At 42.8% G+C, this 17,197-nt stretch overlaps 1 protein-coding gene across 4 annotated transcripts in view; it reads left to right on the top strand.

Annotated features, from left to right (window-relative positions):
- The window catches only part of adamtsl5 (ADAMTS like 5), a 79,894-nt gene that overhangs the window by 9,955 nt on the left and 52,742 nt on the right, over positions 1-17,197 (top strand). For 2 of the 4 annotated variants that reach the window (XM_061815752.1, XM_061815753.1), the window contains 2 exons: positions 8,633-8,708; positions 15,667-15,839. In XM_061815752.1, the coding sequence (XP_061671736.1) occupies positions 8,633-8,708; positions 15,667-15,839 (249 nt within the window). Of the gene's footprint in view, positions 1-8,503; positions 8,709-15,666; positions 15,840-17,197 lie in introns of those variants that run through there. The other 2 variants (XM_061815751.1, XM_061815754.1) reach the window with 2 other exon arrangements.

The raw sequence follows: 17,197 nt of genomic DNA, 5'->3' as shown, positions 1-17,197 counted from the left end.
CCAGTGCTCTGTCTCACTAGAAAAGTGGCTTTAAAATGATAATCTTATAATCCCTGAGGTATGACCGTGTACCATTTTTTTTCTCTGTTGTGTAAGCAGAAAGAGCAAGGTAGTGAAGCAAAACAAAATGAAGGGAAGGGAACGTCATTGAGCAAGAGTTTAATTGTAGACAACCTGTCCTCTTTTGAGATGGTGATGATGGCGTGGGGTTCACTGGTTAACCTTGATAAAATGTTTTGTTAAAATTAGCTAAATTGACCAAGTGCCCATACATTGAAAATTTGTTAAAGGTTGCGTCACTCCATTCAATGCCTTGTTCCTTGTATGACACTGGTTGTGTCTTTGCTCCATTTCCAGTGTGGGGGGATCATAGTTGAAGATCAACCCTATACTTGTAAGACAATTCTTTCTAAAATGGTGGGTGAGCTGCCTCGTTTAGCTGATGGCCATAGGTCACCATCCAGAAACACCAAAGGAACTGCACTCAGGCCTCTCAGATATTGACGTTATTCAAAACTTCATGCAGGTCAGAAGACACCTACTGTGCATTCTTTCCTTTACCACACAAATCTCAAATTCAAGGCCCAGGTGGCGAATATGGCTCACCAAATGATTTTATGTGGCCCGCAAAGACGAATCATCTGTCAACTTCCATGAGTCTTGTGAAAAATTTGTACCAAAATTTAAATTGTCATATATCATAAATAATAACTTTAAGATATAATAACTATTTATTTCCTACCAAACATGAACAATAATTGAAAAAAATAATTTCTCTTGATTTCTGATTCCAAAACTCGTTCATAAATTCTGTCTCTATTATGATGAGGCTATTAAAGATTTCTATTGTTTCTCAGTCATAATGGCCCTTTGAGGGAAACCGTAACGGCAATGTGGCCTGTGACAAAATGAATTTGACCCCCTTGCTTTACCCTATGTTAGCATTTACTGAATGTAATTATGTCATAATTTACAATGAAAGTACCTTCAATTGCAAGAGCACACATTTGATGACCCAAACTCATGAGTGAACTGTTTTTTACTGCCATAGTGGACATTTAATGAACACATTTAAAGCCTGATTTACTAAAGGGCACAAACTTCATTGCTCATGCAAACAGATGTCCAAAGCTGATCTATTAACTGGGCCCAAAAAGGAATGGATTTGCTAAATGCGCAAAATGCAGAGCAGTATATTTTTTGCACTAGGAGGAGTTTTTGCAAATTAATTAATTTAGCACAAGCAATGCAATCTATAAAAATTGAAACGAAGTGCGATCTCTGATTTTGTATATTTAAATAACAGGGGGCAGCACGGTGGTTCAGCTGGAAAGCGTTGGCCTCACAGTTCTGAGGACCCAGGTTCAATCCTAGCCCTCCCTGTGTGGAGTTTGCATTTTCTACCTTTTGCCCGTGTGTTTTTTTTCTCTGGGCACTCCGGTTTCCTCCCACATCACAAAAACATGCAACATTAATTGAACACTCTAAATTGCCCCCAGGTGTGATTGTGGGTGCAGCTTTTTCTTCTGGATGTGGCCTGTGATTGGCTGGTAGCCAGTTGAGGGTATACCCTGCCTCCTCCCCTTTGACACCCGAGATAGGCTCCAGCACTGCCACGACTCTTGTGAGGATAAGCGGCTCGGAAAATGGATGGATGGATCGATGGATAAATAACAGGGTCTGAAAGGCAGGTGCAAATTGGCAAGCTCAGCTGTGCCAGCGAAGGGTAGGCAAAATTTGAGGAAGCATGGAGGACTGCTCTCCTCATTTTTCATTTTTGAAATGCCACAGACAAAACGAATCATTACACATTGTATTTTCTATTCAGAAATGCAATTTTGGAGCTTATGAATGTTCGATGGACTGATTTGGAGCCATGCAGTAAGAAGAAGGAGTCATACCATATTCACCAATGACAAAATTACTTTGTAACTTTGCATTTTTGTGCTTCTTCATCATTTCACTGTGCAATTAATCGCGCTCTCCAAAAGCAGTTGCTTAGGTTTTCAGAATATAGCTTCAACTCATAACGGACATCTGAGTGATACTAGAATTACAAAATGTTCTGGGACAAAAATGAGTTAGACACTCCTTGGTTTACTCTTTGTCCCATCGGTCCATAGAACTTTTCCCCAGATTTTTGGAGGCTCATTTTTCATTTTCAGAAAAATTTGATTATATCATTGCATTGTAGAGTATGTGTCTACATAAAAATTTCTTTTGTCACAAAATAAAAATTGGGAAAGCAACAGTTTCAAACAACCGGGAATTTAGAGGTTTCCATTCCCTATGTTTAGGTGTAAGTGAATCTCATTTTGGTGGGTGTTTTCCTCCTCGTCTCTTGTCATGTGTGCAACGAATGTCTGTAAAAATAAACAACTCATCAAGCATTGATGAAAGTCACTTCCCTCTCCCTGGCCTGCGGCTATATGCTGCTATGTAGGCTGAATGAGAGGAGGAGGAGGCAGGCAGTCCACTCTCACCTTTTGAAGTGCCCCTACAATTTTGGGGGCAATCAGTGAGTGTTCAAAACAGAGAAAGTCAAACTCAGTCAATCATTCATCTTTACATATAATGCATTCCATTATGTAGACTATTTTGCTAGAATGTTTTCATTCAAATCATTTTACTTTCATTTTGTAGTAGTTTTCAAGGTGAATAGATACTCCATTTCAATTTGAGCAAAATATAGAATACAACCATACTGGAGAGTGATTCCCTTGTGTTTTTTTTTTCCATAATTCCTTTAAGTAATATTCATACTCAATGGGATTAAATGCCACCCTACAATGAAATGAGAGAGTGTGCTGACTACAGTTACCGTAGACAAAGAAAAAGAATCATGTTTTGGGGAACCTGGTTAATACAAGCCCAGAATTTAGCCTCTGGCGACAAAAAAACAGAAAATTACCTTTTTGTGAAAGGATGCATTTCAAGTTTAACTTTGACTTTGACAGTAAACCTTTTTTGCACATAACACATTTTTTTTTTACATCAAAATAATCATATTTACAAATACAACACAATGAACGACTAACAATTTTCACACTTGGAAGTGAACTCCCACTTCTTGACCTGTCACATTACTGTGGTGGAGGGGTTTGTGTGTCCCAATGACACTAGGAGCGTAGTTATCTGGGGCTTCGTACATCTGGTAGGGTCAACTATGGCAAAAAGGTCCTAGGTGAGGGACCAGACAAAGCATGGCTACATAAAACCCTATGATGAGTATAACTAATGGACTCAGTTTTCCCTTGCCTGCACGCGTGTCCCCAGGGACCCCCTTCCTTGAGCCACGCCTGGAGGTGGGACTCGAAGACGAGCACGAGCCCTGTACCCATTAACTCGGCAGGGCACAGCCCGAAAGGGTAATTTAGGTCCCCCTTCCCATAGGCTCACCATCTCTGGGAGGGGCCATAGGGGTCAGGTGCAGCGTTGCTGGGTGGTGGCTGAAGGCAGGAACATTGGCAATCCAATCCCCAGCTGAAGAAGCTGGCTCTGGGGACATGGAATGTCACCTCTCTGGCAGGGAAGGAGCTCGAGCTCGTGTGTGAGGTTGAGAAATGCCGACTACATATAGTCGGGCTCGCCTCCATGCATGGGTTAGGCTCTGGTACTATTCCATTTGAGAGGGGTTTTGGATTCTCTTCTAGCGGGTATTAAATTAATCTGTTATGTTATGTATTTACAGGTATCTATGTCAAGCATAATTCTGTATTGTTGAAGAAATACAGCCCTTGAGTTCCGAGACAAACATTTTCATACAGTAATCTATCCAGAATCAACATGACTGACATCAGATCTCCCACACCTCAGTATAAAATCACGTTGCCCTCAACCACAGCTTCACGAAGTTCTTCACAAACTCCTCGACATTCACGAGAGGATGGCTTATCCAGCTCCTGCCCCTACAACTGCGCCCATGGACACAGGGGTGAAAGCCAAGAAGCTGAAACGCTGAATCATCTTTGAATCCGGAACAAGTGAAGAATGGACATATTTCACCCAAAAATGGTCAGAATATAAACAAGCCACATGCCTCGCGGGCCATGACATCATCTTCCAACTCCTTGAATGCTGAGATGAGGCGCTCCACAAAGATCTAGCCAGGGGCTTCAAAAACCTTACATCATATAACGAGACCACTCCTCTTGGCCACATCAAGTTTCTGGCAGTCCGTCAAGGGTGCTGTCCGAATATGACTTCAGTAAATGCGGCAGGACAGAAATGAACCAGCGAGAACCTTCTCTGCACGCATTAAAGGCCAAGCAACTGTGTGTCAGTACAACATTTCATGCGAGTGTGGAGCCCAGCTATCATTTAGTGATCAAATGATTAGAGAGCCCCTCATAGTCGGCCTTGCAGATGATGATATTCGCCTCGACATGCTTGGCAAGGCCAATCAAGAGATGTCCGATGATGAAACCATCCGCTTCATTAAGGCAAAGAAAGCAGGAAGCTTTCGGCCGGACGAATCAATCTCAATCCCACAGCTGTGCCCATGGCGCTTGATGCAGTGAGCAGCACATACAGGCAAATGGAGAGAAAATGACTTCAGGGCTGACCTCCAGACAGAAAAACGAGCACTCAAACTCAAACACAACCATGTCGCTACTGTGGCAAAGAAGGACACAGCAGCAGGAAGTAAGACCTTACGAATCATTGCCCTGCCTTCAACCATACTTGCACCGTCTGCAATATCCCACACCAATTTGAAAGTATCTGCCGTAAACCAAGACAGAGGCTGCACACCAAACAAAAGACCTGCAACAGTGGTCTTTAAGGCCCTCTGCTCAATTGAACAACTGGGTAACACAATCAAACTAGACCAACATGTGTATGCTTCTGCGTGACACGTGGGGAAAAATGTGCATCCGCACCTCAACCGACTATCAACGTTGATATTCGGGCCCTGCCATCAGACGCCAGAGACTGAGGGCCGACATCCAGACAGAAAAACAAGCACACAAACTCAAACACAACCATGTGGCCACTGTGGCAAGGACACAGCAGCAGGAAGCAAGACCGTATGAATCATTGCCCTGCCTTCAACCATATTTGCACCAACTGCTACATCCCACACCATTTCATCACAAAGTGTCTGCCATAAACCACGACAGAGGCTGCACACGAAACCAGACCACACCCCACAAAGTGGGACAAAACTGGAATCGTTATAGAGGTCCGTCAATTTGACCAATATGTGGTGAGAGTAGATTGATCGAGAGGGATGACTCTGCGAAACAGGACATTTCTGCGCCTATACGATCCAATGATAGCCAGAGCCTCACTGGCCACACTACCGTCACCTGCTCCCACAGTGGCAAAGAGTATGCCCATGGTCTTGACAACACCAAAGATGCCTCCGGACAATGAACCAATCAAGACCCCGGATGTGGCATAGCCTGGAACTCCACCACCTGATGAACCACCCAATGACGGCTTCATCAGCGACCCTGTGGTTCACCCTGAACAATCCAACATACCAAGGGTTCCAACCAGTGAAGCGGATAAGTTTCCACCCAAAGAGATGACCCACATGCCTCGTGCTTTAAGCGCTCCATTGCCCTACAACAAAACTGGTCTGAAGGAGACACCACTGCCTGAGAAAACGTTCAAGAAGCATATGACTTTGATGTTCTACATAAATTAGAGCTGAGACGGCTTTCCTAGTTCCAGTTTGTTACATCTAAAGCTTAGCTTGGGCCACTTGTTTTACACGAGTATGATTACTAGATAGCTGGGATAGGCTCCAGCACGTCACGACCCTTGTGAGGAGAAGCAGTTCAGATTATGAAGCTCAGATGGGTATTCTCAACCCAGGAAGATTAGCATTTTAAAAATTAAATTAGATTAAATTAGATTACTCTGGCCATGTTCTGAGATTACAGGAAATAATTAAGTCAATAACAGTCATTATGTAGTAATGTAAAACTAAGACTGTCATTTCCTTCCAGTTCCACACTGATGATTCGTTCCTTGTTTTTGTTTTTGGTTAGTATGACCTTCTTCCTCTGATAGGAATTCCCATGCAGGCTCCAATGGGGGTGGGGGTTCTCCTCAACCGTGAGTGAGTGAGATATATTTCAATTAATTTAACAAGGAAACTACTGACCTGGGATAGAGCTAAAAGACATCTATCTACAAAAGCTTTGGATTTCCAGCACTTTTATAGGACAAGGAGCGATAAGAATCCCTTTGATTGACAGTAAACTAAGTTAATTGAGTATGAACACTGTACAATCTAAGGGTGGACTGGGCGGAAAATATGGCCAGTGAGTCACGGACAGACTGGGCCCAGTTTATGCGCGCCATGGGGAGACAGCCAGCGCGCAACACAAATTTCATGTAACCTGATGATAAAAAAATATACCAATAAATTGATTTTGATGCTTTTAGACCATAATTCATGGAGTAGTAATTGACCTCAAAAACCTCAGACTAAAAATTCAGCAAAGATGAAAGCAAGAGTCCCTTTTCTGAGCTGCTTAACCTCACGTGGGTCGCAGGAATGCTGGAGCCAATCCCAGCTGTCATCGAGTAAGTGTCAGGATACACTTTGAACTGGTCACTAGCCAATTGCAGGGCACATGGAGACAGACAACAGCCACACTCACATTCACACCTCTGGGCAATATAAAGTGTCCAATTAATGTTGCATGTTTTGGGGTTATGGGAAGAAACCGGTGTGCTCGGAGAAAACCCACGCAGAAATGGGAAGAACATGCAAACTCCACAAAAGGAGGGCCTGGATTGAACCTTGGACCCCAGAACTGTGAGGTCAACACATTACAGCTGCGCCACCGTGCCGCCCTCAAATGAAACAGAAAAGGGAAAAATAAGTCAGCTTTGTTGTCCACTAGGAAGGGAGAGTACGGTGAGGGACTGGTGTCATGACTCGTGGGCTGAGTGTTGTGAGAGGCTATACTTTAAGTACTTGTTTTCACATTCTAAGGTCTCAACTGAGCCACGTTTTTATGTCCCACTCATTTTCCCAGGTTCTTGAAGCAATCACTTGTCAGTCACTCTTTAGGTCATGGTACTAGAACATGTAGATACACAGTCAACCAGACCTCAGTCAAGATGGACAAGAAAATATACTCTCCAAAATTAAAAGGTGGTGATAATAATTGAGAGATGAGAAAAAATAAATCCAGGAGGAAGTGGTGTCTGCGTGAGTTTTCCCCGGGCACTCCGGTTTCCTCTCACATCCCCAAAAACATTGATTGGACACTCTAAATGGCCTCTAGGTATGATTGTGAGTGTGGCTCTTTGTCTCTTTTTGGCTGGCAACCAGTTCAGGATGTACCCTGCCTCCTGCCCGTTGACAGCTGGTATAGTCTCTAGCACTCCCTGTGACTCTTGTGAGGATAAGCGGCTAAGAAAATGGATGGATGTTTCCTTTTGTTACGTGTTAATTTAGACTAAAATCCCCTTTGCTCAAACAGTTGTATTGCGTTTAAGACTAATTCTCACACGCAACAATACAACACAGACACGATAAAATAACTCACACAAAATAGAAGTTCAAACACCGAGTAGTCGAGCCAAACAGTGAATAGTCACCAACGCTGAACGAATGCTCCCAAACTGGCAAATGTTCTTTCCATTGAATATTCCAAGTGAGCGAATCTTCCAGAAATGTCCAAAAACGAAAGGCAAAAGGTGTCCATGTAATTTGTCTCAAGCAGCGGTGTGGTGGTATGAAACCCCGTTGACGGTCTTTCTCATCTTTATATAGGCACTTCTCGGAACATTCTGGAATTCCGCATCACAAAAGATCTGCATCATAATAACTTAAAAGCATGAAAGGAAAATAAAGACAAAGAATAAAAATTCACACACACGTAACAATTTGCTTCTTGTTCTCTTGTAGGAGGGCCATCCCATCGGCCCACTGGGGATATCCCCGGTCTCCCTATATGCCACTCGTGCCCTTGATAGGATCTGTTAGAAATAGGAAAAACAGAGGAGGAAGTGGGCAGCTTTCCAAACCTTTTACAGCTACACTTTCTCCAAAGTGTGTAATAATCATATGGCAAAGACAGCAGAGCAATGCCAGGAAGTGCCCAAAAAGAGGGTTGGGGAGCAGTTCTTTCCAGGATCGCTGTATCACGTCTCAGAAAATACACTTCTATTTTAATTAGTTACAGGGATGTCTGTTTGGCAAGGATAAAGTGCAGTTTAACTACGTAGCCTAATCGAGCTAAACGATGACATTAAAAACAGCATGAGTGGAGGTTTTATCGGGAAGCACCTCAAGTGTCTCACAGTGTTGGTAAAGTGTGAGACTCCATTGACCCTGATATTTGAATGTTCATATATTATACATAAGAAGAAATGTTGAAAGGGGACATTCAGTATTATGGAAAATGTTGTAAATGGGGACGTACATTGGTCAGCATAGATATCAATCTTAAAATTTTCATTGGAAGATCTCGGTGTGTCATTTGCACATTTTTCATGTACTCTGGGCTCCTCCCACATTCCAAAGACATTCTTCACCGTTTTTCTGAATGCTGTGCAACACTTTCCTTTTTACTATCACTGTGTCATCTGTTGATGGTCCTTCATCTCTGGATTTGTGTAGTCTCAGTTCACATCCACTCTTTGCATCTCTCTGTGTCTGCAGGAAACTGTCTCCAAGCGAGTCCCTGACCTTTGTCCTACTGTTAGTCGCTCCCACCTGCCTGTCCTCCCTGCAAAACGTAAGTCATCAAGACAAGTCATTGCACAGGAACGTCTGAAAGCCGCTGCTCCTTTTCAATACCTTTCAGGGGATGATTATTGACATAAGTCTACTACAATTACTGGAGTAAGACAGACTTGCATGTATTTATTTTTTTCTGAAAAGGCAATAGCTGTAGAAAGTTAAGACACTGTTTCATTATATGTCATCCTACAACATACGCATCATATATGGCAGATAAAGAATTATACTTCTATACTATCTAAACATCTGCAGTCTATCTCATCTGACTGTGGATGACTGCTAAACCACACCCTGGATTGGGGGATTGTTAACTATAGGGCACAGGGAGACAGACATGAATTCAGACAACAGTCACGATGGGATGAATGTAATGAATATGGCAATGTGCAACTTCATCCTTTTATTGGCATGTACAGTCTTCACATTTTTGTCCGTTGTTTCATAAAAGTTTTCCTCTGCAAATAACTAACCACACACATCTCAGAGAAAACATAGATACCACTGATGACACACTGAAGCAGGAGATTCCACCAAATCAACCCCTTTTGAACTGTAGATATTTACTTACATTTTTCTTCTTTTTTTTTTTTTGACTGAAAATGCTTTACATAGTGTGTAATATTTATAAATTATTTCTACAGGAGGTACTTATTTTCACCGAACTATTACAAAGGTGGAACAGTGAAGACCGATTTAGCACATCTGCCTCACAGTTCTGAGGACAGAGGTTTGAATTCTGGCTCCGCCTGTTAGGAGATTGCATTTTCTCCCCTTGCCCGCATGAGTGTTCTCTGGGTACTCCGATTTCCTCCCACATCTATTCAGTTCCCAGTTTGTAGTAGGTGTTTTTCTTCGGACCAGCTCACCTTGGTTTTCTTCAATAGATCTTTGGTGTTGAATTTGTGAAATCCTATCCTAACATGAACGCTCCACGAGCATCCCAGTCCTGAAGAAAGAATACAATTTCAAAAATCAATGTTGCCCTGAAATTAGTAGTCATCTTCTTCTTTTCCTTTCAGCTATTCTCGTTAGTGTGCCATCTTTTTCCATTTCAGCCTATCTTCGGCATCTTCCTCTCGAACACCCACTGCCCTCATATTTTCCCTCACAACATCCATCAAAATTTTTCTTTGGTCTTCCTCTCGCGTTTTTGCATGGCAGCTCCATCCTCAGCACCCTTCTACCAATACACCAATATACTCACTCTCTCGCTTCTGGACATGACCAAACCACCAAAATATGCTTTCTCGAACCTTGTGTCCAAAACATCCAAATTTGGCTGTCCCTCTAATGATCTCATTTCTAATCTTATCCAACCTGCTTACTCCCAAAGATGCCCGAAACATCTTCATTCCTGCCACCTTCAGTTATGCTTCCTGTTGTCTCTTCAGTGCCACCGTCTCTAATCTGTTTTACTTTGGCTAATCTTCATTCCCCTCCTTTCCAGTACATGCCTCCATATTTCGAATTGTTCCTCCACATGCTCCCTGGTCTCACAGCATATCACAATATCATCTGCCAATCTGACAATATCAGCTGTGAATATCATGGTCCAACAGTCTAACCTCATCCATCAGCCTATCCATGACCACAGTCAACAGGAAGGGGCTCAGAGCTGATCCCTGATGCAGTCCCACCTCCACCTAAAAATTCTTCTGTAACACCTACAGCAGACCTCACCACTGTTCTGCTGTCCTCATACAGTACATGTCCTGTACGAACATATTTCTCTGCCACATCAGGCTTACGCATGCAGTACCACAGTTCCTTTCTTGGTACTCTGTCATAGGCTTTCTCTAGATCCACAAAGACACAATGTAGCTCCTCCTGACCTTCGATGTACTTTTCCACTAGCATCATCAAGGCAAATAATGCATCTGTGGTAATCTTGCTTCCACTGCATTTTACCATAACTTCATTGTGTGGCTCATCAACTTAATTCTTCTATAGTTCCCACAGCCCTGCAGATCGCCTTTGTTCTTAAAAATGGGAAATAGTACACTTTTCCTTCATTCCTCAGGCATCTTCTCACCCGCTAGTATTCTGTTGAATAAGTTGGTCAAAAAAAAAACTTCTCCAAATTGCTTCCACACCTCCAGAGGTATATCATCACGACCTACTGCCTTTCCATCTTTCTTCCTCTGCAGTGCCTTTCCAACCTCCCCCTTACTATTCATTGCCACTTCCTGGTCCTTCACACTTGCCTCTTCAACTCTTCCTTCTCTCTGATTTTCTTCATTCATCAACTTCTCAAAGTATTCTTTCCATCTATTTAGCACACTACTGGCACCAGTCAACATTTTTCCATCACTATCCTTAATCACCCTTACCTGCTGCACATCCTTCCCATCTCTATCCCTCTGTCTGGCCAACCTGTAGAGATCCTTTTCTCCTTCTTTCGTGTCCAACCTGGTGTACATGTTATCATATGCCTCTTGTTTAGCCTTTGCCATCTCGACCTTTGCACTACGTCACATCTCAATGTATTCTTTTTGCATCTTCTCAGTCCTCTCAGTGTACCACTTCTTCTTCGCTAACCCCTTTCCTTGTATGACTTCCTGTAATTCGGGATTCCACCCCCACGTCGCCCTCTCCCCTTTCCTACCAGAAGACACACCCAGTACTCTCCTGCCTGTCTCTCTGAAAGCCTTGGCAGTAGTATTCCATTCTTCTGGGAGCTCTTCCTGTCCGTCTCGTCTGACTCACCTCTTTCAGAAAAGCCACACAACATTCTTCCTTTCTCAACTTCCACCACCTGATTCTTTGCTCTACCTTTGTCTTCTAAATCTTCCTATGTGCTACCAGAGTCATCCTACAGGTTTGTAGGATCCGTCCTTTGCTGTCAAGCTCCAGTCTTCCTATCACTACCTTACAGTCAGTAACCTCCTTCAAATTACATCGTCTGCACAAAATATAGACCACCTGCGTGATTCTACCTCCGCTCTTGCAGGTCACCCTATGTTCCTGCCTCTTCTGGAAAAAAGTTTTCAGTACTGCCATTTCAATCCTTTTTGCAAAGTCCACCACCATCTGTCCCTCAAAGTTTCCTTTCCCATACTTACCCATCACTTCTTCATCATCTCTATTTCCTTCACTAACATATCCATTACAATCTGCAACAATTACAACTCTCTCTCTGTCTGGGATGCTCAGAACTACTTAATCTAGTTCCTTCTAGAGTTTCTCTTTCAACTGTAGGTCACATCCAACTGTCATAGTCCTACCGGTCCAGCCCTGGCTGTGCAGGTCCCCTGGACACCTGCGTTGATTAGGAAGCGCACACCTGCGTCTCATCAGCTATAATGAACCCAAGTATATATAGGACCCAGTGGACGGTCTGGCTTTGCCAGATCGTTGCCATCCATCCCTCGTTCCTGCACTTCCGCATTCCTGATCCTGAACCCTTGTGTACCAACCTCCGCCTGTCCTCTGACCAACCGCGTAAGCTTGACGCTCTTGATACTGCTGGTCTCTCTGACTGACTCTCCGGCATACGACCTTGGAACGATTAAAGATCTTGCTTTATCTGCCTCCCTGTCTACCGAGTCATGCATTTGGGTCCGCCCTAGCGTTCTGGTTATGACAGAAGGATCTGGCCACGACATGAACCCAGCCGACTCAGAAGCCATCCGCCGCTCTCTACAGATCCAAGGCAGACGCCTGGCCGAGAAGGAGACTGATCTTCTTGTGACCAACCAGAGACTTCTCGAGATCTGTGTCTGATTAGAGCCATAGCTAGCTCCTCAGGCTAGCGCCGCTAACGGCATGTCGACGGCGCCCGCCACAGTTCCTACCTCAGTCCAGGTCGCTCCGACTACCCCGTCAGTCGCAAAGTTCCAGCGACTCGGGGCCACACCTCTCTCCCGGCATGAACGCTTTTCCGGCAACTCAGGGAATGTCAAACCCTTCCACGCCCAATGCGATCTTCACTTCGAGCTACAGGCTTCCGCCTTCTCGATGGACCGCGCACGAATTGCCTTCGTCATATCCCACATGACGGGCAGAGCAGAGGCATGGGCCACTGTAGAGTGGAGTCGTAACTCCGGAACATGCCACTCCTGGACATCCTTTGTATGTGTGATAATGCAGGTCTTTCAGTATGCCTCGCCGGAACACAAAGCAGCAGCAACGTTGATCACGTTAAGATAGGGGCAGCGTGACGTGGCAGACTCAGCTATTGAGTTTCGCATCAGAGCAGCGGAAAGTCGATGGAATGAGGATGCTCTTCTTGACGCCTTTTTCGAGGACAGCTCCGCAGTCACCTCATTGCCGTGGATCTGCCTCCGCCTGTCCTCCGACCAAGCCCGTAAGCTTGACACTCTTGATACCGCTGCTCTCTCTGACTGACTCTCCAGCATACGACCTTGAAACGAATGAAGATCTTCCTTTAACTTCCTCCCAGTCTACCGAGTCTTGCATTTGGGTCCGCCCTAGCATTCTGGTTATGACACAACCTGTGGGGCATAGCCGCTAATCACATAATACATAACACCCTCAATTTCAAATTTCAGCCTCATCACTTGATCTGTTTCACTTTTCACATCCAAACATTCTTGCCAGCTCTTCCCTTAAAATAAACCCTACTCAACTTTTCTTCCCATCTACTGATAAAATAATTTAAACCTTGCCCCTAAACCTCTAGCCTTACTACCTTTCCTTACGGTGTCTGGGGCGGGTGTTGCTAACCCAGGCCATGTTGTGTACTTTGTGATGACAGCCTTGCAAACTCATGTGGTTCTTCCGAGAACACTAAACAAAAGCCAAGGCTCTTTTCTGCTAGTCACATACACTAGATGTGTAGCTAATGGGCTACTCGAGATTGAATGCGATTCATAATTAAGAGAAACAACATGCAAGTTTTCTTTACGTGAGTTTAAAGTCATGTCTAATGTGACATAAAAATTTTGCCATCCGGAAAAAAAAGTAATTGGAACAAAATCTGCATTCCTCATGTGTCCTCTGTTTAAATCACTCAGTCAGGTTCATTCATTCATTCATTTTCCGTACCACTTATCCTGACTTGGGTTGCGGGCATGTTGGAGCCTGTCCCAGCTATCTTTGGGCAGGAGGCGGGATGCACCCTGAACTGGTTGCCAGTCATCGCAAGGCACATGTAAAAAAAAAAATACATTCACACTCACATCTACGGGTAATTAAATTAATTGGCTGGCACATGGTTATGTTATTCACTCATATTCAGGTTCAACATAATTCTGGGATCATACAGCACAGCTCACATTGATAGAAACACAGCTGTTGAGCGTCTACGCAATGAAAGAGTTACAGTAAATGGGTGTGAGTCAGCTCCTGAATGAGATATTGTTGGGAACATTCCCAGTTTCACTCCATCTCCTGAGCACAAACTCTGGAATGTGTTTAGGGAGCACCTCTGAGAATTCTTTAATCACTTTTATTGTTTAGTTGGTCCTTATCCAACCAATCTCACACAATTGTTTTTTTTTTCAGGTGGTTACTACTTTACATGATACTTTCTGTGATGAATCATAAATAACTCTCTGTACACACCTTTTCCCTCTCACAAACCATATTTTGCTTTCTTCACACATGCACACACACGCACACACACACACACACACACACACACACACACACACACACACACACACACACACACACACACACACACACACAAGTCAAGTTCCGGTGAAAATGCTAAGCAGCCTTCAAATCATTAATATGTTGTTAATGTATGAATTACTGCTGAGTATACATTCTTCCATCCATCTGTTGTCTATAGTGTTTGTCCATTTTAAGATTGTGTCTGAACTAGAGTCTATATTAGCTGACATTTTGATGGATGTGGACAGGACTGAATGCCTGCCAATTGCAGGGCACAAACAACCATTCACACCTATGGAATATTCAACGCGGTAACATGCATGTTTTTGGAATTTGGTAAGAAGCCGGAGAAAAACAACACAAGCACGCTGAGATCAATGAAAGGCTACAAACATCGCAGAACCCCCGAACTGTGCAGCAGACCAGCCACTATGGCAAATCCAGGCCATCACGTTATTTAACAAAGCAAATAAAGTCTGTCTACTTCATGTTTCCTAATAAATGGATAAATGAATCTATCCATTTTCGCCGAAAAGTTTTCAAATTTCAAATTTAATTTGTTGTTAAAATATGTTTCATAACAACTAAATGCAGAGGCAATTTTGTATATGTAATAATATAATAATAATAAGTAATTATACATTTCTGTGTTTTCAACAGTCCTCATGGCTCTTTGATGTCAAAACCACAACCTCGCATGCAACAAAAGTTTTTCACATCTCTGAGCTAGAGCATTATAAATATAAAGAGAAATGTAGAATACAGTTCAATATATTGGGATTTTTGTAAAAATAAAATAAAATCATGCAATTGGTCTTTTTAGGGAGTATCCTTTACCTCGCTTAATTTCAACTGAGATTAAATCAGGCTAAGCCTTGACTCTAATGAAGACGAGTGATATAGAAAATGGTAGGATGGATGTTAATAATTAAAAATAGTAATTTAAAAAATTGGATTGATTGTATTGAAAATTGATTTTCAGCAAAAAGGTATCCCAAAAAGGAATCACATCAATTCAAAGTCTGGTCATCCTGTCAAAAACTGCATGTTTAACTGTAGAATTAGAATTATTTTATATTGTCATTAACACATGCTCATGACGTTCAGCTTCTACATTTAACCTGTCACAATAGAGAACCCAGTAAATACACAAACCCGGGGGCATTGTTGGGTGTTTATAGTCCATTGCCAAATCTTCTCTAGCGATGATTATCAAAACTGCCATAACTGACATTCCTGCCCACAATCTTCTGGCACTAGGTGACTTGAACCAGGAACCCAAAAACGTCAGAAGAATTTGGCCACGGCTGCCCTACAATACCGGTTACTTTCTATGTCAGTATTAAAGTGTCCACCTTTATTTTCCATCTCAGGGCTCCTGGGTTTCTGCATGGGATCCTTATAGTGAAGGCTTGTTGGCCCATCTCACAAGAACCCGACGCCAGCTGCACTTTAGGAATGAATGGGCAAGCTGGAGTGGGTGGTCTGTGTGCTCGCGAAGTTGTGGGGCCGGTGCCTCTGTGCGCACACGAACCTGCACCACCAGGTTTGTAACATTTTCCTATATATTGGGTGTGTAGGCACACATTTCAAAGAGGCAGAAAACATTGAATGCTTAAAAATAATGTCAGGTGGCACACATTTTATTCCATTTCACTTCTTATACATTGAGAGTATAGTAGCTATTTCTCAAAAAACACTGATGAATTAATTACTTTCCAAATGATACTTTTTCTCTGAAATCTGAAACCTCTTTACACAGAGATCCTGTAAAACTTCTGCAATGGGACCATAAAAAAATGGGACATTTATCTGCCTTTTGCACAAAGCCAATTGGTGCATGATATTGCCACAAACCTGTGTCCTTCCACACACTGTCTGGGGTGGCTAACGAAAATATTTGTCAGACAGTAGTAATTGATTTAAAAACAAAAGGCCAGGAGAAATAAACTCAGCATTAGGTATTAATCTTCGTTGGTTCACAATACCCTTACATGTAGTACCCTGCATCTGTTGTGATTGGACACTGCCTCTGAAGGTGGAAAATTGCTGGGTTGACTTTGTCTCCCCATTGGAAAGCTCATTGAGTCTTTAGGGAACACTATCAGTCAGAATGCCCCTCACGTTAATTGTTAAGCCCCAGTAAGAGCCAGGATTTTCACTTTGTTTATCAGTATCGTTATCATATATTGTTTAGAACAAAACATGGAAATGGAAATATCCTGGCTTTGAGAAGGGCTTGATAATTAACATGAGGAGCATCTGGACTGACAATATTTCTTAATGACTCATTATTAGCTCTTAAGGGAAAATTAGTATAACCAGATGGAGTATCAAGGTTTCCAATTATTGCATCTCTCAGGCAAACCGAATCATAGGTTATCTAATAGAGCTAAGATTCCTACTGCTAGAGGACCTGGATCTCTGCTGGTCCCAGTTTGATGCAGAATATGAATTATTTGAAGAGTCACATCATACAGATGAACATCATTTCCTCCTCGCACACATACCTTTGCTCACCCAGATTTATTGTAAATGTCACACACCAACAAGATAACGAAAGAAGGTTGACTCCTAAAGAGTACCAAGACCATAATAAAAAAAAAAAAAATGGTGTGCTCTCTCACAGACAAACTACCAGTTCAACCAAGTCTTGTCTTGTATGGCACAATTCTCATCTTATGCGACACTGAAATACTCACATGATTGGATGTCTGAGTGCAACTGTGAATCAGTAGCCATGTGAATGTCCAATATTCACTGTTCAATAGTGCGGCGGGACAATTGAAGGTCTGATATCATTTGTTTAAGAATTTTGTTTTCAGGACACAAGCCTCCAGGGTATGGCTTTTTGGCCCTTCTAATGTTCCAAGCCATTTGATATGATGTAAGCTCTGGATGTAT

The sequence above is a fragment of the Syngnathoides biaculeatus genome, chromosome 3, assembly GCF_019802595.1.
Source record: "Syngnathoides biaculeatus isolate LvHL_M chromosome 3, ASM1980259v1, whole genome shotgun sequence".
NCBI classification, from domain to species: Eukaryota; Metazoa; Chordata; class Actinopteri; order Syngnathiformes; family Syngnathidae; genus Syngnathoides; species Syngnathoides biaculeatus.
Note: the sequence above shows the minus strand (reverse complement) of the source record. Positions and strands in the feature narration are given on the sequence as shown.